The sequence below is a fragment of the Pongo abelii genome, chromosome 9 (genome assembly GCF_028885655.2).
Source record: "Pongo abelii isolate AG06213 chromosome 9, NHGRI_mPonAbe1-v2.0_pri, whole genome shotgun sequence".
NCBI lineage: Eukaryota > Metazoa > Chordata > Mammalia > Primates > Hominidae > Pongo > Pongo abelii.
The window spans coordinates 34,113,707-34,139,265 of record NC_071994.2 but is presented as its reverse complement, the minus strand read 5'-3'; the positions used below and the strand labels follow the sequence as shown (position 1 = coordinate 34,139,265).

The 25,559-nt window shown below is 37.5% G+C and overlaps 1 protein-coding gene across 1 annotated transcript in view; it reads right to left on the bottom strand.

Annotated features, from left to right (window-relative positions):
- CSTF3 (cleavage stimulation factor subunit 3) overlaps window positions 1–25,559 on the bottom strand; it is a 76,870-nt gene continuing 51,311 nt past the window's right edge. The window contains 18 exon segments of the mRNA NM_001133756.1: window positions 1–705; window positions 1,137–1,197; window positions 1,318–1,412; window positions 2,416–2,569; window positions 5,983–6,178; window positions 7,720–7,789; window positions 11,438–11,540; window positions 11,964–12,107; window positions 13,834–13,908; window positions 14,178–14,294; window positions 14,743–14,852; window positions 17,300–17,462; window positions 18,229–18,306; window positions 20,678–20,804; window positions 20,997–21,031; window positions 21,112–21,178; window positions 23,022–23,119; window positions 23,502–23,534. Of these exon segments, the coding sequence (NP_001127228.1) occupies window positions 503–705; window positions 1,137–1,197; window positions 1,318–1,412; window positions 2,416–2,569; window positions 5,983–6,178; window positions 7,720–7,789; window positions 11,438–11,540; window positions 11,964–12,107; window positions 13,834–13,908; window positions 14,178–14,294; window positions 14,743–14,852; window positions 17,300–17,462; window positions 18,229–18,306; window positions 20,678–20,804; window positions 20,997–21,031; window positions 21,112–21,178; window positions 23,022–23,119; window positions 23,502–23,534 (1,929 nt within the window). The 3' untranslated portion in view covers window positions 1–502.

Genomic DNA, 25,559 nt, shown 5'->3' with positions numbered 1-25,559 from the left:
GTTTCTGAATCCTTTTATTTTTTAAAGGACTTTTAAAATTTGAAACTACAAAAACGGATTTCATACATTCTGCCATAAATAAAAACAAACAATAAGGCAGGACTCTACATAAGCAAACCAAGAACAATTGTTTTCAGAAAATGTGATAAAATGCTTTACAATCATAAGCCATCCAGTTTTTAAAATAAAACTGTTGAAAAACTCACAAATCTTCAAGCGGCACATACAAGACACCCTTGAAGAGGGAACAAAATGTGGTTCTGCCATTTTGTACTGTTCTCACATTTTTGAAAACCTAATTTTGCTTAGCTCATAGGTCTGTTCCATATTCTAAAATTCACACAGGTTGGTTTGTTTTTTCTCAAGAACCATGTGATAGAGGCACCAATGACAATACAACTTTGTTTCCAAGAACCTTGTAACAAAGCGTTGTCTCTTTTAAACATACGACTTGAGGCAAAAGGAATCCTGGACAGGAGTTTTCTGCAGAGGTGTTTAAGCCCTACCGAATCCGCTTCTGCTGCCGTGCTCTGTAAATGTCATGAACAGGAGGGACAACGGCTCCCTTTTCTTCATCTTCATCTGAATCCTCATTGGGCCTTTTGACGGCCTTGGTGAGTACTGCATTACTTTCCACGGGGCCGTTGCCTTCTACAGCTAGCTCTGGGGCCCCACCAGTAATGATCCTCACAGCTTCCTCAACAGCTGTTAAAACAAAAACAACAAAACGTAAAAACATATTCCACTATGAAAGGGTATGTATGTTCAACTGTGGATACTTTACAGTTCATTTCATAGCCTACTACTTTAGCAAAACATGGGATAGTACTACTGATACTAAATAATTAAAGAAAAAGACAAAAGCTGCTGTTAAAACTAATAATTTTCATAAGCCAAGCCTGATAGTGCATGTTCACATGAATAGAAAAGATAAACTTTTATGACATTTTACTTAGTGGAATTCAATGTGAATAAGCCTCTCTCTGCCAAAGAGGCTTTGGGTAACTGCTGGGTTTCACTGCACTTCAAATTGGCTGGCTGGTTTCGAAAACTTCAGTGGCAGAGAATAATAATCTCTACTGCCTATGAGACAACAATGTGGAATGACACTCTGAAATGGAGCTTCTGTTACTTACTATTTGGTATCTTGCATCTTCGGAAAATTTCCATCAGTTCATCCACTTGTACAAAAGGACCCTATTTTGACATGAATAAATTTTAATCCCAGTAATCTGACAAGTTAAAGTAGTAGTAACTTTATACACAATTACTATGACCCACAGAGCCAGTATCTACCATGAAAATAAGTGAACAAACCTGGAAACAGATAGGAGGAGGGAGAAGTTTCATTAAAACAACAGCTGCAGGAGGGACTGGGAACACTCCACCAGGTACAGGGTGTAAACCTGGAGCTGTGAGAAAAATAAAAGTATGAATCAAGTGGAATGGAAGAATTTCTACACAGAGCTAAAATCAAGTGACTTGCACATAAAGATCTTCCATGTCTGCTGCTTTGTTCTGGACACTGAAAATACTTCTAGGGCTTTACCAAACCAAAGTGGGTGAGACAGAGCAGTCTCAATGCCATGGCCACTGGGAGGCAGAGAAGTAGACAAGTGACTTTGCGTAAGACAACCAGGGACTGAACTAAAGTCAGTTTTTGTCAAAGAGCGTTTCTGAGTTACACAAGTCATTTGTTTAGCAATCCTGTTTCAAGTCAATTATTCAACAGCGTATTTAATCAGAAGGGCCTTGTTCAAAAAGAATCTAGAGAGGCTACTAACCATTAGTAAGTAAAGAAACCAAATCATATCAGTGAAGAAAGTTTCCACCAGCTGTTCAGGTAATCTGCACATAGCAGCATTCTTTTTTTTTTTTTTTGATACAGAGTGTCGCTCTTGTTGCCCAGGCTGTAGTGCAATGGCACGATCTTGGCTCACTGCAACCTCCGCCTCCCGGGTTCAAGTGATTCTCCTGCCTCAGCCTCCCAAGTAGCTGGGATTCCACGTGTGTGCCACCATGCCCAGAAATTTTTTTGTATTTTTAGTAAAGACAAGGTTTCACCATGTTAGTCAGGCTGGTCTCAAACTCCTGACCTTAGGTGATCCACCTGCCTTGGCCTCCCAAAATGCCAGGATTATAAGCGTAAACCACTGCGCCTGGCCATAGCAGCATTTCTGAAAACCAAGTATTACTGCCAAAATGGGTTCCTGGAATCTGGATCATTGAAGTTTTGTTTTTAGGACATTCTTAGTTAATCTGGTTCAAAGATTAAAGCTAAATCACTTGTCATAGTGATCCTAAGTCTAATAATTAACCCACAATTGAGAGGCCATGTCACTTTACCCCCACACTTTGGATTTAAATCAACAAACAAACCAACGTCTCAGTACTGGATCTAAAGTCATGGCTTACGTGCTAAATGTCGTGGCTGAAATGGAATCATCTGCTGAGTGTCTGGTTTAGGGTATTCTGGTTTTCTATCCACTTCGTCTTTCAGAACAGGCACTATAGAAGGAGCTACAACTGGGTCTGGAATTATAGCTGCTAGCTTAGCACGGGAGACATCCTGAAAATGCAGAACAGAAGAATCCTAAACCTGAAAAAGGGACTACTAGAGAATAATCATGCAATTCATAACCTTGAGGATACGGTGTGAATATCTGGGTTAAAACCACAGAAAGAAAATGGAGATGGATAAGCAAGGACTCTAATGATGGTAAAGATTGTTAACAAGGAAAGCTATTTGGTTCTAAGACTCAGTGTATTCTAGCTTTACCCCACACAAGTTAAAAGTCATTAAACTTAGTGTTGCCAGGTAGGACATCTGTGGGACAGATACAAGCTTTTCTGGATAGTCATAAGACTGGGAACCAAGTAGAGGCCAGGATAATTTGGAGGAAAATTCAAGATTTTAGATATTCTGACACCTCCCTTCCGTTAGAATTGAACAGCAGTTTCATTAAATGAAGAAGCTGGATTAAGTGACGTCCTGGTTTGTGAAGGCATCACACTGGTTAAGATTTTGCTAATGCAATGAAAAATTATTTCCAATGTACTATTTATTACAGGGGACAAGGAATATTTACTGAGCAGACACTATTCATCAAGCAATTTTAGCAATTCTGTTTTTAATGAGGGAAATAGTAACATCTCCATTTTATAGAAGGGACTGAAGCTCACAAAGGTTTTGATACTTCCCAGGTCACACAGCTAATAAGAAGTAGAGAGAGGAGGATTGGGAGGGCAGGCCTCTCTGACCTCAAATCCATCCACAGTCTTCTTTTCAGTACACTAGCATTGCCCTGCCAGGGCTGAGACAAGATATGCCAAAGGGAGCAATACAGTCACCTATGAACAGAGGCCCTATCTCAGAGGAGCTCCTCTGCTCCAGGCAACCCAGTGTTACTACTCTGTCTGTCTAGAAACAAAAGAACCCCTTTTTGCTGCCATCAAGGGATATAAAAGCATTCCACTTTCTCAAAATTTGTTGAAATGCAGTTGGCAACATCTGGTATTAATTATATAAGCAAATCTAAATGGTAGACACATTGGGTATCGCTTTTTAAAAATCTTTCTCACACAGATACATATATACCATACCACCTACCGTTACACACAGAAGCACATTAATCCTTCCCCAAAAAACAAAAGAGTAGAAATAGAAATATAAGATGGAAAACATCATATTCAGGAAGTAGTTCTACTCCTGAATACTTACTCTTTTTTTTTTTTTTTTGAGACAGAGTCTCACTCTTGTCACCCAGGCTGGAGTACAGTGGTGCTATCTTGGCTCACTACAACCTCCCGGGTTCAAGCAATTCTCCTGCCTCAGCCTCCTGAGTAGCTGGGATTACAGATGCCCGCCACCAAGCCCAGCTAATTTTTGTATTTTAGTAGAGACAGGGTTTCACCATGTTGGCCAGGCTGGTCTCAAACTCCTGACCTCAGATGATCCACCCGCCTTGGCCTCCCAAAGTGCTGGGATTACAGGTGTGAGCCACCACACCTGGCCACTATAAGATCTATCTTTCTGTTTATTTGTATTTTTTATTTTTTATTTTATTTTTTTAAGACAGGGTCTCACTGTGTCACCCAGTCAGGAGTGCAATGGCTTGATCACGGCTCACTAAAGTAGCCTCAGCTTCCCTCCTGGGCTCACCTTGGCCTCCAGAATAGCTGGGACCACAGGCAGGCACCACCACACCTGGCTAATTTTTGTATTTTTCTCTCTTTTTTTGGTAGAGATGGGATTTCATCATGTTTCCCAGGCTGGTCTTGAACTCCTGGGCTCAAGTGATCGCCTGCCTCAGCCTCCCAAAGTGCTGGGATTATAGGCGTGAGCCACTGTGCCTGGCAGATCTTTATTTCAATTAACTGCCTTCATTTTCATTTTCATCTTAGAAAAGTTGAAATAGCTTTTTCTAGCAATTGCACAAAGTACAGTAAGTCCCTCACTTAACATTGTATAGGTTCTAGGAAACTGCAACTTTTAGAGAAATGATGGGCTAGGCGTGTTGGCTGCTGCCTGTAATCCCAGCACTTTGGGAAGCCAAGGCAAGTGGATCCCTTGAGCCTAGGACTTTGAGGCCAGCCCGGGCAACATGGTGAAACCCCATCTCCACAAAAAAATACAAAAATTAGCCAGGTGTGGTAGCATTTGCCTGTAATCCCAACTACTTGGGAGGTTGAACAGGAGATCACCTGAGCCCAGGGAGATTGAGGCTGCAGTGAGCCATGATCTCACCATTGCACTCCAGCCTGGGCGACAGAGTGAGACCATCTCAAAAAAAAAAAAAAAAAAGAGAAACGATGTATAGCAAAACCAATTTTTTTCTTATCAAGGTTATAACAAAACCATGTTAAACACAAAAACGTTATTTGAGGACCAGCTGTGTATCATTTAGCTTAAAGTCAAAGTTTCAAAGTTTCTAAGAACCTATGATGTTAAATGAGGATTTACTGTAGTCTTAAAATATCTTTGACTTTTCATTGAGAAGTAGTTAAAACTAGAAGCAGAAACTACTTATCCCTGAGCAGTAATCCTATGGTTCATACCAGGAATCTGCATCTGGCACAGAAATGGGGCTTCCATTAACACAAATGTCTGAATATCAATTATGGGTAGTTTTTTCTCAAAATATTTTATCTGGATCAGACAGAGCAAGACCCAGGCTAAAAGAGGGCAGTGAGAAAAAGGAGAATGATGGTCAGGAACATCCTAATGGTGGCTGGCTTAAAGAGATCAACCAAGGACTTCTCTGTGAATTTCCATTTTAGTCTTTGTTCACATGTCACAGAAAGATTAAGAGATGATATAACAGTGGTTTTCTCAGCAAGGGCTGTTACTGGGGCTTTGTAAATATTAATCTCTCCCTGTGGCCTGAACAGGTTCAGGTGCCAGATTTGTTTTCTTATGAGTCAGTAGTCTCTATAGAAGAGTTCTATTCATAGATGAGCTAATTCCCCCAAAGGCCACTGAAGGAGCGCTGTTTTAAGAATACAAATCCCTCAAGGAACTTTATGGATTTCACAAGCTGTAATATTTCTTCATTATATCTTACAAAATATGCAACAGGAAGTACATTTGGTTTAAGATCTGTCAAAACATATTTATCAATTTGATAAGAACTATTAGGAAAAAAAAGTAATACCTAAGATGATATTCAGATTTTCTTTTGTTTTTCTTCCCTCCACACCCCCTCCATCTTGCCCACCAGATATAAGATATAAGGCACTGACAATTTCAGGGACAGAATGAAACTATTAAATCCCATTTCAATTCTCATTTTGTTCAGCTACTTTGACACTCAGCATTTCCTAAACCCAAGGAAAATCTCTGAAGTTTTTTCTTGCTTCCTGCAAATCTATTCTAAAACTAGATTAATTCACATTTCAGAATTTAGAGTGCAGGTTATCAATGAACTCTTCTAAAACACTGGAAAAGTGAGGACACTCCACATCTTGATCCTAAGTACATACCTTATAACCAAGTGCTTTTAATTCACTTGCAGAGCAAGGATATAAATCCATGAACTTGTATCTATCTACTAGTAAAGCCGTTTCTTTCCCTTCATACTCTTCTTTGAATGCTGTAAACCGTCTTTTCTCCACTTTGAGTATACTAGCTAGATCACCAATATTACTTTCAAATGCTAGAAATCGGGCCCAGATTTCTCTGCAAGAAAAGAAATACAATCAATACTTTAATTATTCTGGGTTTAGGGCAGGGAGTTCATTTACAAAAACACCTTAAGTTCTCTCTTTTTCCCTTAAGTTATAAAAAGTGACTTTTTATTATAAAGATTTTTAAACTATAGAAAAATAGAATAGCATAATGAATACCTATATACCACTACCTATATTGCTAATATTTTGCCATATTTCCTTCATCTTATTTTTGCTTAAGTATTTCAAAGTAAATTATAAACCTATCACTTCAGTATTTAAGCCCATTTTTGAGTTTTTACTTATTTAATATAGCTGCTGCTGCTTTGTGGTCAACATGAGAGACTTACCTTAGAGAGGATAAACTCTAGGTGGAGAAGTTGGAAAAGCAACCTAGACAGATTCCTAATTTCTCCTGAATAATGTGGCTTCATTTTAAGTGGCAGGAATTATAATGTAGAATACATTCTTCATCTAATATATGAATAGAAATACACTCCAAAATCTCATATGATTACTCTATTGTTTCCCATTAATGTGGATCACTGGGGAAAAACTGGTGCCTCATCATTGTTCTAACAGCTAAAATTAATGCTCTGAGACTACTTAAATGTCACTGTGCACCTTTGTACTAAAGTAATATATTAAGTGCTTCTTATATACCAGATATGTGGCTATCACAAAAAATCCTACACTGGTAGACATTATTGTTAGTAAGAAAGTGAAGATTGGTATAGCTATGAAATTTGCCATCTAGCTGGATATTGAACCCAAGACTCCAAAGCCTTACTATAATATTTCCACTGTACCACTTGACAGTGTTGTTCCTCTGTATGGTAAAACTAAGAGACAAAACCGTAAGTCAGAGACATAATATGTAAAACAAACTTTGAATTTACAAGAGTCTTTGCTTTTGAGTAAGGGAGGTGAAAATTTCAGAATGCCTCTCTTAACATGTTAATATCAATTTCTAGGGAGAGAGAGAGAGAGATTTTTTTGTTGTTGTTGAGACAGAGTCTCACTCTGTCACCCAGGCTGGAGTGCAGAGGTGTGATCACAGCTCACTGGAGCCTCAACCTCCTGGGCTCAAGTAGTCCTCCAGCTCCCACCTCCGCCTCCCAGTATCTGGGACTACCGGCATGCACCACCACACCCAGCTAATTTTTAACATTTTTTGTATAGATCGGGTCTCACTATGTTGCCCAGGCTGGTCTCAAACTCCTGGGCTAAAGTCATCTTTCCACCTTGGCCTCCCAAAATGCTGGGATTACAGGCATGAGCCACAGTTTCTGGTTAGGGATATATAGTAAACAGGAAAGATGATAATAAATTGCTATGGCATCTCTTAAAAACAATTCTAATCACTGTGCAGAAATTTAAAAATAATCTTAAACAGGTATAAAAGTACTGCTGATAGGTAAAATAAATCTTGAGAAGGAAAGGAAATTTCTCTTGAAACTCATACTCAAGCAAACATTCACCCCATAGACCACAATTCAGGTAAGAAAGCTGTCTTTAGAACCTGATCAACAAGTTTTCACAATGGCTTACCCAGACTTCTCAGGAGGAAGGCTTCCAGATGTTAAAACCCGTTCAAACAAAACTCGGGTATTATTGTCCTCTAGGATATTAAAAAAGATTTTAAATTTTTTTTTAATTCACTTTTACAATGCAACAATATTTTCATATGCATGATCTCACTTCATCCTTACAAAAATCCTATGCAGAAAGGTTTAACTATTACCACACTTGATTTTTATAGATGAGGAAACTTGAGCTTCAGAAAAATTAAGAGATTTGATCTGGCTCTTGGTGATTGAGTAGCAGAGCAGTAACTGCAAGCCATGTTTTTTTCCCTTCTAGTTCAGCCCTCCTCTGCTGTACTGCAGTTCTAATGCAAAACCATTTATAACAGTGCCGTCTGAACCAGGTATCCCATTTGCCTTTTAAAAATAATGACAAGTACATATCTGCTGACATTAGTCAGACTACTGCTATTTTTTAAATACATTGAACATGGAAGGATGGCAAACTCAAACTTAGAAATAATTGAGTGTCTTATTTTGAGGCACCAGGACTATGCTATATTTAGCTACTTTAACTCTTGCAGAGGTACAATATCTAGGTTGGCAGGTAAATATGGAAATGTAAATGAATTAAGAATTGTTGACAGAGGTGTATTAAATTTTAAGAGTCTCAGGAGGTCCTCTATATCTGGAAGTGGGAAAATGACACTTCTTGCTAAACTCTAAGTTATCTTTTAAAACTTAAGAATCTAACAGTAACAACCATTGAATCTACTACTAACAACCACTGAATTGTACACCTAATGGATGGACTTATAGTATACAAATTATACTTCAATAAAGCTGTTCAAAAGAAAAATTAACCCAGCAGAGGAGTTGTTTTTTATTGCCTGAGAGTAGTTATTCAGTTTATTACATGTCCATATGCAAAATAAAACCAAGAAATTAAATATATTAGACCAAAGAAGATGGCGCTATTTTTTTGGCTTCTATCCTCAATTTAACATATTATACTTTAAAAAATGTTAAACAAATCTTACATTTTATCTTTTTCTGTTTTATCCCAAGCTTTGCTCCAGACACACTTTTTACCATTCCACAGAACTTTCACACTGCCTACCTACGTGTTGTGCTCTCTGCCCGGAATAATGCATTTATCTTTCTTTACCTGGCTAACTACCACTCATCTCTCAAAATCCAACTCATGTGCCCTTCTCTATGACACCCTCTAGAACACTGCTGTCCATCAGCAATATAATACAAGCCACATATGGAATTTAATAAAATGGGTAAAAACAGGTGAAATTAATATATTTAATCAACCTAATATAGCCAAATCTTATTTCCACATGTAATCAATATGAAAAATTGTTAAGATAGTTTACATTTTTTTTTTTGTACTAAGTCTTTGAAATCTGGTATGTATTTACACACTTACACCACAACTCATTTTGGCCTAGCCACATTTCTTTTTTCTTTTTTGAGATGGAGTCTCGCTCTGTCACCCAGGCTGGAGTGCAGTGGTGCAATATCAGCTCACTGCAACGTCTGTCTCTCAGGTTTAAGCGATTCTTCTGCCTCAGCCTCCCAAGTAGCTGGGACTACAGGTGCACGCCACCATGCCCGGCTAGTTTTTATATGTTTAGTAGAGACGGGGTTTTACCATATTGTCTAGGCTGGTCTGGAACTCCTCACCTCGTGATCTGCCTGCCTCAGCCTCCCAAAGTGCTGGGATTACAGGTGTGAGCCACCACACCCAGTCCAGGCTAGGCACATTTAAAGTGCTCAATACCTAATAGTCTAGTGACTACCATAATTGTGCAGCATAGCTCTATAACTTAAAATATACCCTCTTCTCTGTGCTTCCACAGTACTTCATTCAGGAATCTATTACAGTATTTAGCAGATTTTTAATGATCACCACCCTCATCATAAATAGTTAACATTTATGGAATAATCACAACATTCTATATATAAGTGAAACACATGCAAAAACTCATTTACCCTCTCAACAGTCCTATGAAAGGTATACTTATTATGACCATTCTGCAGATGAGAAAACTGAAGTTTAAGATTATACAACTAACCTCAGAACTATGCTACAATGAAACATCAAATGATGATGCAATTATATTTACACATTGGATTCCCCCACAAAAACATTCTTCTGGATCCTATTCATCTTTGTATTCCCAGACCCTAGTAACCAGAAGGTAATGAATAAATGTTTCGTGGATGGATAGATGAATGAAAGAATCATCTAAGACACTGATTTTGAAAGACAATAATGCTAACACCAGATATCCTCCTTTTAAAAAAATAAAAGTACACATACTAGTAACTATTCTAAAAAAAATCAGGCAAAACAATTTTAAGATTTATGAGGAATATTAAATGCCCCACTATCTCATTTTTTGGAGTTAAGTCTTTTTCCCAGAACGTAGACTCATTAAGCTGAAATACAAAATCATATTTAAGTTTTATTCTTTTATATTATTTAGGTAAATAGAATGCTCTATTTTTCTGAAATATTAAAATTATTGATTTATACCTATGATATCTAATTCTATAATCATTTACATGACACATAATTGCATATTTCTTTCTTAAGCCAACTTTTAGTGATGTATTTATTTATTTTTATTTATTTATTTACTTTGTTATTATTATTTTTTTGAGGCAGAGTTTAGCTCTTGTTGCCCAGGCTGGAGTATAACAGCGCGATCTCGGCTCACTGCAGCCTCCGTCTCCAGGGTTCAAGCGATTCTCCTGCCTCAGCCTCCCCAGTAGCTGGGATTACAGGCGCCTGCCACCACGCCCAGCTAATTTTTTATATTTTTAGTAGAGACAGGGTTTCGCCATGTTGGCCAGGCTGGTCTCAAACTCCTGGCCTCAGGTTATCTGCCTGCCTCGGCTTCCCAAAGTGCTGGGATTACAGGCGTAAGCCACCACGCCCGGCCTATTCATTTATTTTTAAATGTTTTTTAGAGACAGGGTCTTGCTCTGTCATCCAGGCTAGATGGAGTACAGTGGCGTGATCACAGCTCACTATGACCTCCAATTCCTGGGCTCAAGTGATCCTTCCAAGTATCTGAGACTACAGGCATACGCCACCACACCTAGCTAAAAAACCAACTTTTATACTACATCTTTTTTTGTTAAGAAATTACATGTTGTGGACTGTTGTTAACTAGACTAAATGGTATACATATATGAATTATCTAGCACAGTGCCTGGTAGGAACTCAATAAAGGATGGCCAGTGTTATTCGTACAACAGAATAGGGAAATAAATACTAAAAACCAAAATGTTTCTTTTTGAATCTTTTCCCCAGTATCCTCAAAGTGTTTTACTTTACTATTTGGGCATCTTTTGAGTTTGAGTTTTGGTGGCTAGAGGGTTTTTTGTTTGTTTTCCTTCCAGGAAACAGGAGATGATTTGCCCAGAGTCATCAGAGATGAATACAAACAACTCTGTGTCTCCTGACTCTGACTTTGAAGCTTTATCCCACTACTGATGGTACTTTACTGAATAACTCTGACAGTTCTGCAGAGTCAAAAAACATCTACCATTGCTCAGTAAATATATTCATGGTTGATATGCCACAAGTATTTCTTGAGTGCCTAACAACCGCCTGTCTGCTATGTCAAAATTATAATACATTCAAGAAGGAAGAAATCTAGCAACATAATTTCACATGGTTTAATATTAAGTAACCATTATAGATTCTAGAATCAACCTACCATTGAGGTGAGAAAGATAGTCAATATAGGCCAGGACATACTCTGGAATGTCTCCATATTTTTTTAGCCCCAGCTCAAAAATCTTAAAGGCAACAGATTTGTCCTATAGGTAAGGAAAGTAAAGTACAGATTTCCATGAAATGTCAGATAAAACACTTAAAAGAATATTAAAATTATACCTAAATATGACAAAATACATAAGAATGAAAACAAATTAAAATCATGTTAAGTAAAAATTGCTGAGCTAGAAACTATTCAAAGGAGTTTAGTGATTAGAAATCACTAAATAGTGATTAATATAGTGATTAATAAAGCACAATTAGAAATACAGTGATTAATGAAGCATAAATTAGCAAGTAGTTGGGGATTTGGATGATGCTCCATATAATTTTACACAGATACACTTAGACTGCCTTTACAAAATGGAGCAATAAAAGCTTGATGACAGAAGCTAAAATCACCTTTCTTTTACGAACCTCAGATGAAGGAAGTTGTTTTACCTTTACACTTGTATTTCAGTATTTACCTTACTACAGTAATATTCCATGAGTGCTGCAGTAACATAGACATGGTGGCGGGTTCTGGTATCTTCTCTTGCTTTTTTAAATATCATTCTTCCAGATTTGATGCCTTCTGCTCTCCGTGCAAATTTCATATATTGGATATATACCTATGCAAAAGAAAGTATTTGTGTTCTACAAATTAGGCAGTATGTTTCCTGCATAAGAAAGCAATCCTCAATACCCAATAAATTAGAAAGTAGGAATTTAGATAATATTCTATTTAAATCCACAAGCTAATTTTTTTCTGGTATTACAGATGCATGCAAATTAATTTGTTTTTTATTGAGATATAATTCACATACCACAAAATTCACCCTTTACAATTCAGTGGTTTTAAATATATTCACAAGGTTGTGCAATCATCACCATAATCTAATTCTAGAATATGTAAATTAAAGTTTAAGAGTGAAAAGTGTGACACTACTAGGACATACTCCATTAATGAATGCCAATATCTAAAAAACTCAAGGGTTGGTTTAATACAAGCACGTTTTACAATACATGTTTTTTGTTTTTTGAGACGGAGTCTTGCTCCGTTGCCCAGGCTGGAGTGCAGTGGTGCGATCTTGGCTCACTGCAACCTCTGCCTCCCAGGGTCAAGCCATTCTCCTGCCTCAGGCTCCCGAGTAGCTGGGACTACAGGCACACGCCACTACACCCGGCTAATTTTTGTTTTTTAGTAGAGATGGGGTTTCACCATTTTAGCCAGGCTGGTCTCAATCTCCTGACCTCATGATCTGCCTGCCTCAGCCTCCCAAAGTGCTGGGATTACAGGTGTGAGCTACCGCGCCCAGCCTGCAATACATGTTTAACTTCACATTTTCTTGGTTTCTTTTTAAAAGCCCACTACTCTATTTTCCAAACAACATATAATAGAACTTCACGGATAAACTATGAGCCATTTTATACCCAGCACTTACAGAGTGTCCAGCACATCATGAGTATGCAGTTTTGTTTAGTGAACAAATGACTAATTAGTAGGGTCCTGGTTTGCCCAGTATTGATAATGTCTAGCTATATTACCCAGTTTTGATGGATGGATGGATGGACGGATGGATGGACTATGAGTTCCTCAAGAAAAGGAATTTTATCTAGTTTGTCATTAATGTTGCTGGAGTCTAGCACAATGCATAGACTCCAGCAATATATTTGCCAGATATGTTTGTGGAATGAATTATAAGATGATGAATAAATGCAGGAATTATAGCAGTGGAATCCCAATATAAATCATTAACAAGAAAAAGTAGTGTAGCTATAATTGACTTGAAGCAGAGGTTCTAGAGACACACCCACAAGCCTGTCCCCTTCCTCTCCCAATGGGAGAGCATCACTGCACTTTTGCACTTGGGGCTTTGAAAACCACTATGATAGAGCAGGATTTAGCATAAAGTGAGTTTCAGTCTAATTTCTTTCCAGGATGTCGGTTTCTCCTGCCTCATTTAAAAAGAAATATTTATTAAGCAACAATTCTGTGGCATAAAGTGGCTTCAAACCATGATCACAAAGAAAGTGTTAGAGAAAGTGCCTCTGTATCTATTTTATACTGCTGCATTAAAAAGAAAAAATTCTAGCAGAAAACAGATCAGTAATTGTCAGAGGTAAGGGCAGAGGGAAGGGTTATGTCTATAAAGGGGTCACATGGGGGAATTTTTGGAGGATGGTGGAGGTGTTTTCTATCTTAATTGTGGTGGGGATCCCATGAAGTCAATGTTATTTGTCAAGATTAATAGAACTATACAACAAAAACAGTGAATTTTATTGTATATAAATTTAAATTATTTTTTGTCAGATAAGACTGTAAAGGTGGAAAAAAAGATTTGTAAAGTCACTCACCAAGGTGGGGTCAATATCCTCAATTGCCAGAAGTCTGTTATATATACTGTGAACCTTTTCATACTTCATGCGACTCTAAGGTGGTACAGAAGAAGTGAATATCAACATATGGTCATAAATAAGCAGGATTTGAGCTCTAAGGAATCCAAAGGCTATAATCTCCCACCCCCAATGGCATCTCCATTGAGCATAAATATAGTATAAGCTGACAACTAATAACTGTTCATTTGGCAACATCTCTGTCTACCAAAAGCAATATGCCTGGCAAACAAGCAGCCAGAAAAAAAGTTCAGTCCTGCACTAAAAAATTGAATTATAAGAAGGCTCTAAACATTTTTACTTACCTCTTCGTAATCTGCATATGCAAAATAAAGAAGCATATTCTTCTTCAATAAAGTGCTTATGGCTCTTTCATATATATTAGCAGCTTCATCACTAAATAATTTGGCATTATTCATATCCTAGGAGAAAAAAAAGAAAGCTCATCTTCAATAATTTTAATATAGTTGTGAGAGAATAAAATTAATAAAGTTACATCTACTTTATGTGTCTAAGAAAGCATACATGTACGTACACACACATATATGTATCCACACACATACATACATAAACACATATGCATTTCTGGATTCTAAAAAAATTCCAAAAACTCCTTTCATTATTTTAACTTACAAAATAACCATGCAAGTTCTCTAAATGATTCATCACTTTGATACGTTAAAAAACTGCCAGTTTATTTTAATTCTAAGGAGGTCTAATTATATGAGTGTCACTAAGATTCATATGAACGTAAACTTAAATTTTCAATACTTATGCTTTATTACCAAAATTCAGTTATATTTTTCAGTAAATCATTGCTATATCAAAACCACAAAAATATCAAAGTGGGGATAGGGAAGGAACACTTACTCCCTTTTCTGCGAGCAGTTTACTTGACTGCTCAAGATACTGGGCAGCTTCATACCAAATATCAGGGTGATGGCCCAGCACAAGCAGGCACTGTTCATAAGCAAACATAACTAAGGGAAGAAATTAACAAACAACATTCAATTAAAATAATTATTATTTGTAAAACTATCAATATAAATATCATAACAAAATTAGGCTCCTCAAAAATTAATGATAATTAGAAATAAAAAGCTTTAGTGATTTCTGGCACCATCATTCATCCAAGTTCCCTCCATCTATCCATCACTTATTAATTTTTTTTATTTTTGGAAGCAGGGTCTCTGTCACGTAGGCTGGAGTGCAGTGGCACAAATATGGTTCACTGTAGCCTTGACCTCCTGGGCTCAAGTGGTTTTCCTGCCTCAGCCTCCCAAGTAGCTGAGACCAGGTGTGTGCCACCACACCTGGCTTATTTTTAAGAATCTTGTGGCCAGGTGCGGTGGCTCACATCTGTAATCCCAGCACTCTGGGAGGCCAAGGCGGGCGGATCATGAGGTCAGGAGATCGAGACCATCCTGGCTAACATGGTGAAACCCTGTCTCTACTGAAATACAAAAAATTAGCCGGGCGTGGTGGCAGGTGCCTGTAGTCCCAGCTACTCTGGAGGCTGAGGCAGGAGAATGGCATGAATCCGGGAGGCACAGCTTGCAGTGAGTGGAGATCGCGCCACTGCACTCCAGCCTGGGTGACAGAGCAAGACTCTGTCTCAAAAAAAAAAAAAAAAATCTTGTATAGAGATGGGGTTTCACCATGTTGCCAAGGCTTGTCTTGAACCCCTGGGCTCAAGCAATCTTCCCGCCTCAGCCTCCCAAAGTGCTGGGATTACAGATGTGAGCCACTGCACCCAGCCTAAGTTAATACTTATTGAGCACCAACTATATGCCAGGGAATGTGGAAGGCACGGTGAATATACCAGTGAATAAGACTTCCTATATTCAAGAAGTCTGCAGTATATGGGGAGGATAGACAGAAAGCAAAGATCAAAAGTATTATGATGATGAAAGTACAGTATACTCTGAAAACTTACAGCAGCAGGACTTAACATAGTTTAGGGACTCAAGAAAGGCTTCACTAAGGAACTGACATGTAACACAACACCTGAAGAAGGGATGAAGCTGGTCAGAGGCAAATAAGTGAAGTGGAGTAAGGATGGGGTAGATACAAAAATGGAGTGGGCAAAGGAAACAATATTTGCAAAGACCTGCAAGTAAGACAGCAAGGCAAGATTGAGGAATTCAATAAAGCTCCAAATTAAGAGTCTGGCACTGGCAGAGTAGTTTGTATCAGACCAACCCTCAGCAAGTAAAAATTATAAACAAACAAACACAAATACAAAAGCAACTATCTAAATGTACTGGAAATGACCAAAAGAAGCAGAAATCAGGAGATTGAGCCCTTAAAAAGACAGAACAACACTAGGTGAGATCCATATTTAAATATGGCTTTTCCCTTCAAACGCATGCCCATGTTGTGCACTTCTGGGATGGCTAGAACTCAAGTCAAATGCTGCAGTCTTACTGTCTTGAAGTAACATGCAGTTCTGGCCTATGAGAGCAGCTGGAAATTGAGGAGACATCCCCAAAAGGAGAAAGCCAGAGCCTGAAAATCTAGGCATAAATGTTCTCAAATCCTCAGCTGATCCCTAAAATGTACATACACAGGGAAGAATACAAACAGACCAGCAGAAAACAAAGCTGGAAGGCGGAAGGAGTTGAATAGATGCCTCAGCAACTAAGGGAGATGAAGTTTAGAATTTGAGTCCCATCCAGTTAGATGGTTGGGGTAAACACCTTAGACTTTTCATTGTCTTAGGAGTAAAGACTATGTCCCAAGAATAAGGTATTTAATCTGAGATTAACGGTAAAACTAAAACAGACCTGTCTTCCTAGTATAAAACCAAGCCTCCACAAAGTCCAAGTAATCTGACAGTAATATTTAACTTCCTGCTAAAATAAAACAACATTCTTCAGAGGAAGATGACAGAATCTACAGTCTTTACAATGTTTCATTTGTACATTTGTACAATATCTAAAAGAAAAAATTTAAACAGGAAACAGGAAAATGTAAACCACAGTCAAGAGAAAAAGCAATCAAAGAAAATAAACTCCATGGTGGTTGAAGGCCCAGATGTTGGAATTGGCAGATGAGGACTTTATAACTATTATAAATATGTTCAAAGAAACAAAGAAAAAGATGGTAATGAACACACAAGGAATCTCAACTAAGAAATGGACACCATAAAAAAGAAATATAAAAAATAAAAAATATCTAAAATGGAAATTTATAGAATTGAAAAATATAGTATCTGAAATAAAGCGTTCACTGGATGGGCTTAATTGCAGACTGCATATGATGAAAACAAAGGTTCAGTGAATATGGAGATAGATCTATAGGAATTATTGAATCTGAAGAACAAAAGAAAAAAAGATTAGGGGTAAAAAAATTTTAGTAACCTATGGGGATACCAAGTGGCCTAACATACATGTAACTGAAGTCCCATGAGGGTTAATCTTGTTACCTCTTTTTGTTATAAGGGTCTGATCCTCTGTACGAAGAGGGTTGCTCTTTTCCCACTGTATATATTTCTTCCACATATCTACTTGTTGAGCTTCTTGAGGAGTATTCTGAGGAGGCACCGAGGGAGCATTACGGTCCAAGCCTTTCATTACTGTCTCATATTCCTAGACAAGGATTTAGAATTCTTTGGTGAGCCAGGAACAACTCAGATATATGGGGGATGGGGTAGATCAGTTTGGAAGACTGTTCAAAATGCCTACTTTTTCCAAATACCACTTTGTTAATATAATCTAAAAACTATTTAAGAGTAGAAAGAAAGATAAGAGTATTACCCACTCAAGAACAGGTTCCCAGGAGTGGGTGAACAAAACACCCATGGGCCCTCTCTATAAGTGATCTAGGAGGTTACTTTCCAGGATGTAAGAGTTGACAGATCAATAGGATTGAAGATCTGGTGGCATTATTATTGCCATCTTTGGAGAAACTGTCTGTCTTTTAAAATTTCAATAGTTTGTATTAATAGGCTATTTTTCCTAACTTCCAAGAGTGTCAATGAATGGAAAGGTATGCACACAATCAAAATGTGTCCCTGAGAGCTATGTTATTAGACCACAGAGTAATACAATATTCAGATGAACCCAAATAACAGAGGGAAAAGAATTACTTCATCAATTCTAAGTAGAGCCTTGTCTCACTCTATGTCCTCTGTTTCCATATTTTAAAAAACAATTTCTTCTAAACCCAATTTATTATATTTTGTTCTTACAAAGAGATATTTCATTTCAAATATGTCATCTCCTCAGACTTTGCAATTAATTGCTGTTAAGATTGCTAATGATTGAAAATATCAAGAGTAATACCAGACAAGGAAAGCTCTGCTGTAAACAACACTCATAATAATCATTAAAATAGCCTGATGGAATTCCATACCTTTGCTACACGTCTAGCATTCATATAATCTCTACTCCGATCTTCAATCATTTTTTTAGCTAAATGAATATTGATACCCTAGAAAAAAACAAAAATATTTTAAAATTAAGAATAGTTTCTTAAAAATTAGCACAATACAGTTAATTTATTCATTTACTAAATAACTTCAAATTTTTATTTTAAAAGACTTCTTGTTTAATAAAGGTTCACACAGCTCATGAAAAGCAGGGAAAAAAGGTTCAATCACATTATACATTTCAAAGATCAAGGAGGATGTGCTTATGTCTTATGAGCTGGCAGTAAGTTTCCATTTATCAGGAACTTTTAAAGATAGAATCATTTGAAAAGGGTCAATAATTTCATATAAGATTCTACTGAAAAAAAAAATGACATGGCTCATGCCTGTAATCTTAGCACTTTGGGAGGCCGAGTTGGGTGGATCACTTGAGGTCAGGAGTTCATGACCAGCCTGGCCAACATGGTGAAACCCCGTTTCTACTAAAAATACAAAAAAATGAGCTGGGTGTGGTGGTGTGCGCCTGTAATCCCAGCTACTTGGGAGCCTGAGGCAGGAGAATTGCTTGAAATGGCGAGACAGAGGTTGCAGTGAGCTGAGATCGTGCTATTGCACTCCAGCCTGGGCGACAGAGTGAGACTCCGTCTCAAAGAAAAAAAAAAATGTACAGATTCATCTGGGTGAATAGCCATGGCTTCACTTTGATAGCCCTTTTCTTTTTCTTTTTTATAGATAGAGTCTTCCTCTGTCACACAGGCTAGAGTGCAGTGGTGCCATCCTAACTCACTGGAACCTTGAACTTCTGGGCTCAAGTAATCCTCCTGCCTCAGACATAGGACTACAGGTGTGCCCTGCCAGGTCTGGCTAATTAACAAATTTTTTTTTGTTGAGACGTTGTCTTGCTATGTTGCCTGGGCTGGCCTCAAACTCCTGGCCTCAGGCAATCCTCCCACTTCAGCCTCCCAAAGTGCTGGGATTACAGGCATTAGCCATCACACCTGGCTAATAGCCCTTTTCTAACTAGTTCTGTTGTATAACACTTTTTAAAAAGACAAACAGAAGTGGCAAGGAAAGATAAACATTACCACTCAGTGAGTACTCCAAGGATTCTAAGACCCTTTCAGGGAGTCCATGAGATCAAAATAGTTGTCATTATAATACTAAGACATTATTTGCCTCTCTCATAAAATACAGGAGTTTTACAGAGGCTACGTGACATTTAGTATTATAACACACTAAATGGAAGCAGATATGAAAATCCAGCTGTTTTCTATTAAACTAGATATGAAAGAGATTTGTGAAAATATAAAACAATGCCACTCTTCCCACTACATTTTTTGTTTTGGAAAATACAGTTTTTGGCCAGGCATGGTGGTTCGTGCCTGTAATCCCAACATTTTGGGAGGCCGAGGAGAATTGCTTGAGCTCAGGAGTTCAAGGCCAGCCTGAGCAACATGGAGAAACCCCATCTCTACAAAAAATTAGCTTGAGAGTGGTGGTGCATGCGTGTAGTCTTAGCTACCTGGGAGGCTGAGGTGGGAGAATCACCTGAGCCCAGGAAGTTGAGACTGCAATGAGCTGTGATTGTGCCACTGCATTCCAGCCTCAGTGACAGAGTAAGACCCTGTCTTAAAAAAATAAAAAGAAAAAATTCTTTTTGATCTTCAATAACTGTTAAAATCCAAAAACCATAAAGTTTGAAAGCCACAGCTGATGCCTGTGAGGGAACAATTTCACTACCCTATATAGTTCTTCCAAATCACAATATACATACGAAGAACTTTCTTTTTTCCTCTTTAGAGATGGGCTCTCACCATCTTGCCCAGGCTGGTCTCAAACTACTGGGCTCAGGCAATCCTTCCATCTCGGCCTCCCAAAGTGCTGGGATTACAAGTGTAAGCCACCATGCCCAGCCAAGGAACTTCCTTTTAATGCTAGAGCTTATTTAGCGTGTGTATTTATGTATTCAGATTGATTAGCTGAGTTATTAAAAGTAGATACCAATAACACAAAGATCTTGGATTGTAGCCACACACTTCACAAATTCAAACCAATAATCACATCACTGTAATCAGGTGAAAGAGGTACACAGCAACTAAAAATAATTCCCAAAAGGTACTATTGGAAACATAATTCCCAAAAGGTACTGTTTTATAGGTCAATGACAATGTGTATGTGTGTGTATGAATGTGTGGATATGGCTTAGCAAAGAATAAAAATAGTTTTATAAGAACTACTGTTCTTCAGAGTATCCTCTAAAAAATAACACTAATATGGAGACTCTCAAACCTTGCAAAAACATTATAGTGCTTTCATTACAATCAATAAAAAAAGTGTAACACTGATACAGAAAGGCTATAATCTACAAATCCACAACGCATAAAAATTAAAATGGCTTGGTTTATAATAAACAACTACTCTGACCTAATTTACCTCTTCATACTTGTTATAGTCTCTCCAGAGCTGTTCAATGTTGATCATCGGATTAACACAACCTCGTTGATAAACTCTTCGGACAGCTGTTATTCTTTGATTTTCTGCGTAAGATCCTACAGCTTCCCTGAGATTGGATAAGAAATGCCATCAATTATATTATAACTAAATCTCATTCAACCCAGCAATCTCACTACTGGATATCTACCCAAAGAACAATTCTATGGAAAACAGTATGGAGATTTCTCAAAGAACTAAAAATCATATTTTAGCTAAATCAACTGTTTATATATAAAAAAAAAACTATACAAATACTTACACGCCTTTTAGGAAATTGATGTAATCCACCCAAATCTAAGAAATAAAATAAAATGTTAATATCTTTCTTGGTATTTTTACATTTAAGTGCATATATTAAAAAGTTTTAACTCTACCTGATAGGACATAATTTCCATTCCAATTTTATCCAGTGCAAAGTCATATGCTTGAGCCATTTTTTCTCTGAAATGAACATGAAAGACGTGGTTTTTAAATTTTTTTGTTATTAAAATTTATCTACAATTAGGCCAGACATGGTGGCTCATGCCTATAATCCCATTGCTTTGGGAGGCCGAGGCAGAAGGATCACTTGAGACCAGGAATTCAAGACCTGCCTGTGCAACATAGCAAAACCCAGTCTCTAAAAAAATAAAAATTAAAAAAATTAGCTGGGCACGGTGGCGTGCACCTGTAATCCTAGCTACTCGGAAGGCTGAGGTGGGAGGAGTGCTTAAGCCCAGGATTTCAAGGTTACAGTGAGTTATGAATGCACCATTACACTTCAGCCTGGGTGACAGAGCAAGACCCTGTCTCTAAAAAAAATTAAAAATAAATTATTATTTGAAGATAGACATGGTGGTTCATTCCTGTAATCCCAATGCTTTCGGAGCCTGAGGCAGGAGGATCATCTGAGGCCAGGAGTCGGAGACAAGCCTGGGCAGCACAGTGAGACCTCGTCTCTATAAATAAATAAATAATAAATGTATATATAACTAAAACGTAGCTTCTGATCACAGGATCAGAACAACATTTGAACATTCTCTACAAACAAAAATTAAAGACATCTTTGTAAGTATATAAAGTCGTTCTTTGATGTTAAGCTTGTCAATATCATAAATTGTTTCCTTTACTGCTTGTGAGCTTATCAAAAATAAGGCTAATGTCTTACTTATCTTTATATCATTTAAGTTGCATAATTCTATACATAGCAGATTCAAATGTGGAAATTTGTGGTTCTCTCATTAATGAGACATTAAGATCTATTAGCTCTAAAGTAAAATGTAGAAATCTGGAAAGTATAGTTTTATTAAAATGCAACTTATGTTAAAATGTAAAGAGTACATTAGGGAAAAAGAACTTCCACTTCAATATAAGACAATAAAGTATAAACAGACCAGGTGTGGTGGTTTATGCCTGTAATTCCAGCATTTTGGGAGGCTGAGGCAGGAGAATTGCTTGAGCTCAGTAGTTAGAGACCAGCCTAGGGACATTAGCTTACGCCTGAGACCCTGCTATGTTTGGAGTCTCAAACATAAGGAGACTCCGTCTCTACAAAAAAATAGAAAAAAAATCAGACAGGTGTGGTGGCTCTTGCCTGTAGTCCCATCTACTTGGAAGGCTGAGGTGGGAGGATTGCTTGAGCCCAAGAGGTTGAGGCTACAGTGAACCCGTGATTGTGCCACTGCACTCCAGCCTGTACGACAGAGCTGAAACTCTGTCTCAAAACACAAAAATCATAACAAAAAGTATAATCAGGAAAAGACAATAAAGACAGAATTTTAGTAACAGATATAACTTGCCTGTTAGTTACATAGAAAAATGGCACCTCAGAAGAAGGTCCATTATTTAGATTTGGCAAAGATGGGGAGGTGGGTATAATTCGGAGTGGGGATGGCAACTTTACAATACAATTGTCAGAGATCCCTTATATCACTATAATTGTCAGAGACCCCTTAGATCACTTAAGTAGCACATTGCATTGTGACCTGACAAAAGTGGTACTACCACAAGTATGAAGATAGTTTTTGAAAAAATTTGACAAGTCTGTCAACAAAGTGGTTTGGTGTTGCAATTATACAGTGTTTCAGTATAGGAAGGGCTTGGGCGATTCAATTCTCCAGAGTAAGACTCATGCCAGTGACTTTCTTTGAAGCACTTTTTTCAAGGTTACTAATTCTTAGGAAATCCTGACTTTTCAAATCCTGATACTTCTTCCCACTTGGAGCTAACAGAAGGTGTGAGTTTATGTGGGATTAACTGTGTGCCTGGAGATGACTTGCATTCTTAAGATCCTGGTTTCACTTACTTGTAACTTGGTAGTTTACCCTTGGTTTCTCGGACATATGAAAGATAACACTTCCATAAATCAATGTGCAAAACCTTCATAAGGCATCTCTGAAATAGCTTTAAATACAAGAATATATTATCAGAATCCAGTTAAATAAATTTCACATGGACATAGATGAAATAGAACATTAAAAACACAAATTCAGCTCCCTTTATGAATTTATCTCTTGTAAATAAAAGGCAAATAATTTCCCCATTTTCAGTTTAGATAATTAAAATGCTTCTCATGATTTGTCAGGGGAGTATAATTATTTTCTTTTCCTTTTCCAAAATTTTTATGAACATTTTCAAGCATATAAAAAAGTTGAATAAGTACAATTAACTTGTAAAAAATCACTATCTAGATTCGATTATTATTAACATTTTACTATATCTGTCTTATACATACTAGGTTTTAAGTTAAACTTCAATATAAAATTCAAAGTATTTGAGGACTCACCTTTTCAACCTTGTCATAATTTTTAGCTTTAATCTGAAGAGAAACAGAAAAATATAGAATTAATACTATTTTTTAGAGCATCAATCTGAATTTTTGACCAATTTTTAACCAAGTTTGCGAATTCATCCCTATACTTTCTTATTAATTTTTCTGTTATTTTCAAAAATAACAGAAGTGTGAAGCAAACATGGATAAAATGCATTATAAATATACCTGTGTAAATTGAATCTATATGGATTTTCATACATTTACATAGAAATTTTGTGAATTTAATAAAATTCTGTAAAATAGTCATGAGATGAATACAGAAATATATACATACCCGATAGGTCTACCTGAATAAGATGTATCCACTGAAGAAAAACTTAAGGCTTTCCTTTCCCTGTATAGCTACCAGAACAATCTAAGCGGCAAAAAAGATTTGCAAATTTGGGCTACATATAATCATTCAGTCACACCATCAACCTACTATATTGCAGATATTGTGCTAGGCGTGGGGGCTACCACTGTGAACAAGACAGGTCTGCCCCTGCCCTCATAGAGCTTACAATCTTATGGGGAAAATAAGACAACGAAGTGGAAGGTCATTGTAAGATATTATGGTTAAGTGCTAAAATGAAGAAAGTACTGGGTGCTACAGCATTTTGGAAGAGCAAAAGATTTCCAGGAAAAAGATAACTTTTTCTAGGAGAATCTGAGCTATTTGGTGAAGAAAGGGAAGAGTTATTCCAGGCAGGAGAAATAGCATGTGCAAAGATCAAGATTAAATACTATTAGATTTCTCTTTTGAGTATTTTCATCACAGAGTGGGTGGGGTTAGGTGCCCAACTGTGTTAATCAGCAAATCTGTTTCACCCAGATAGGTAAATAAATATTTTGGCTGATTAGAGAAGTTTTGGTCCTTTTATCTCAAGTAGTACAGTAATAGAGTAGTATTCCCAGTTTTATGGCTTAAACTGCTGCAGGTGAGTATGCTGATGACAGTCTCTTTTGCTTTTGCTGATAACTTGTTCTCTTCTGGACTTTTTTATCTTGATCTTTAGAGTTCATAAATTTTAGCACACACTTAAACACAGGTCTTTGTACTTTGAAGCAGTTCAATCAAGGCTCTGGAGTCAGACCTCTTAGGTTCACAATCTGGCTATCTACTTAACCTCTTTTTCCCTCTGCTGATTAAGGGGGATAATAATATCTACTTTGTCAGGGCTATTCTGAGGACTCAATGAGTTAATAAATGTGAAGCCTTTAGAATACTGCCTAGCAGGTTGAGCACTGAGTAACTATCATTTACTTTTATTACCACAAAATCTGCTTAGAACTCAGCATGCCCTTTGAACCCATATACTCAGGGCTTTTTTTAGGTCAAAAATAAGTGTCTCTCTTCTATTTGTTCCTTTTTCTCCTTCTAGAACTATATACGTTACATCTCCTGGTTCCATCCTTGAAATCTGTTATCTTTACCCTTCCTTTGAATTTTTGCTCAAGGTGTTAAAATAATTTGTCCAGTAGATTCTCCAGGCAATTCATTTAGGGCTCCATGTGACTGTTCTCTTCCACTTAGCCTATTACTGTATTTGGTTCATACATAATGGTTTTTGACTCCAGAGTTTTTAATACAGCACTTTGAATCCTGTGTTCATATTACTTTGTTCCAGTTGTATTTCTCCTCTAGCAGCTCCATTTTGTTAAGGACCTGATAGTTTTAGTTTATATTCCTTTCTGGTTGGTGGATCCTTCAGATGTGCTATTACTTTTTCCTGCCTATTCACTGAAGCTGTGTTGGCAGTCCTAAAGTAATAGAAATTGACCCTTCTCTACCATGACAGCTGTGTAGCAGGTGTAGGCAGCAAACAAGCTGCTGCTAGCCCTCTGCCAAGAAACCAGAAAGAAATCTCTACTCAAGAGTAGGGAGGACTCAGCCAAGAGGCCAGGCTGATGTCAACATTCGTCTGGGGTAAAGACATTTGAGGGGTTCCAAATTTTCTATGGGTCAGCTTCTTAGTCCTTTCCCTAGGCCCTCTACTGGGCCTCTTCTTTGAGATTCCCATAGAACCTGAA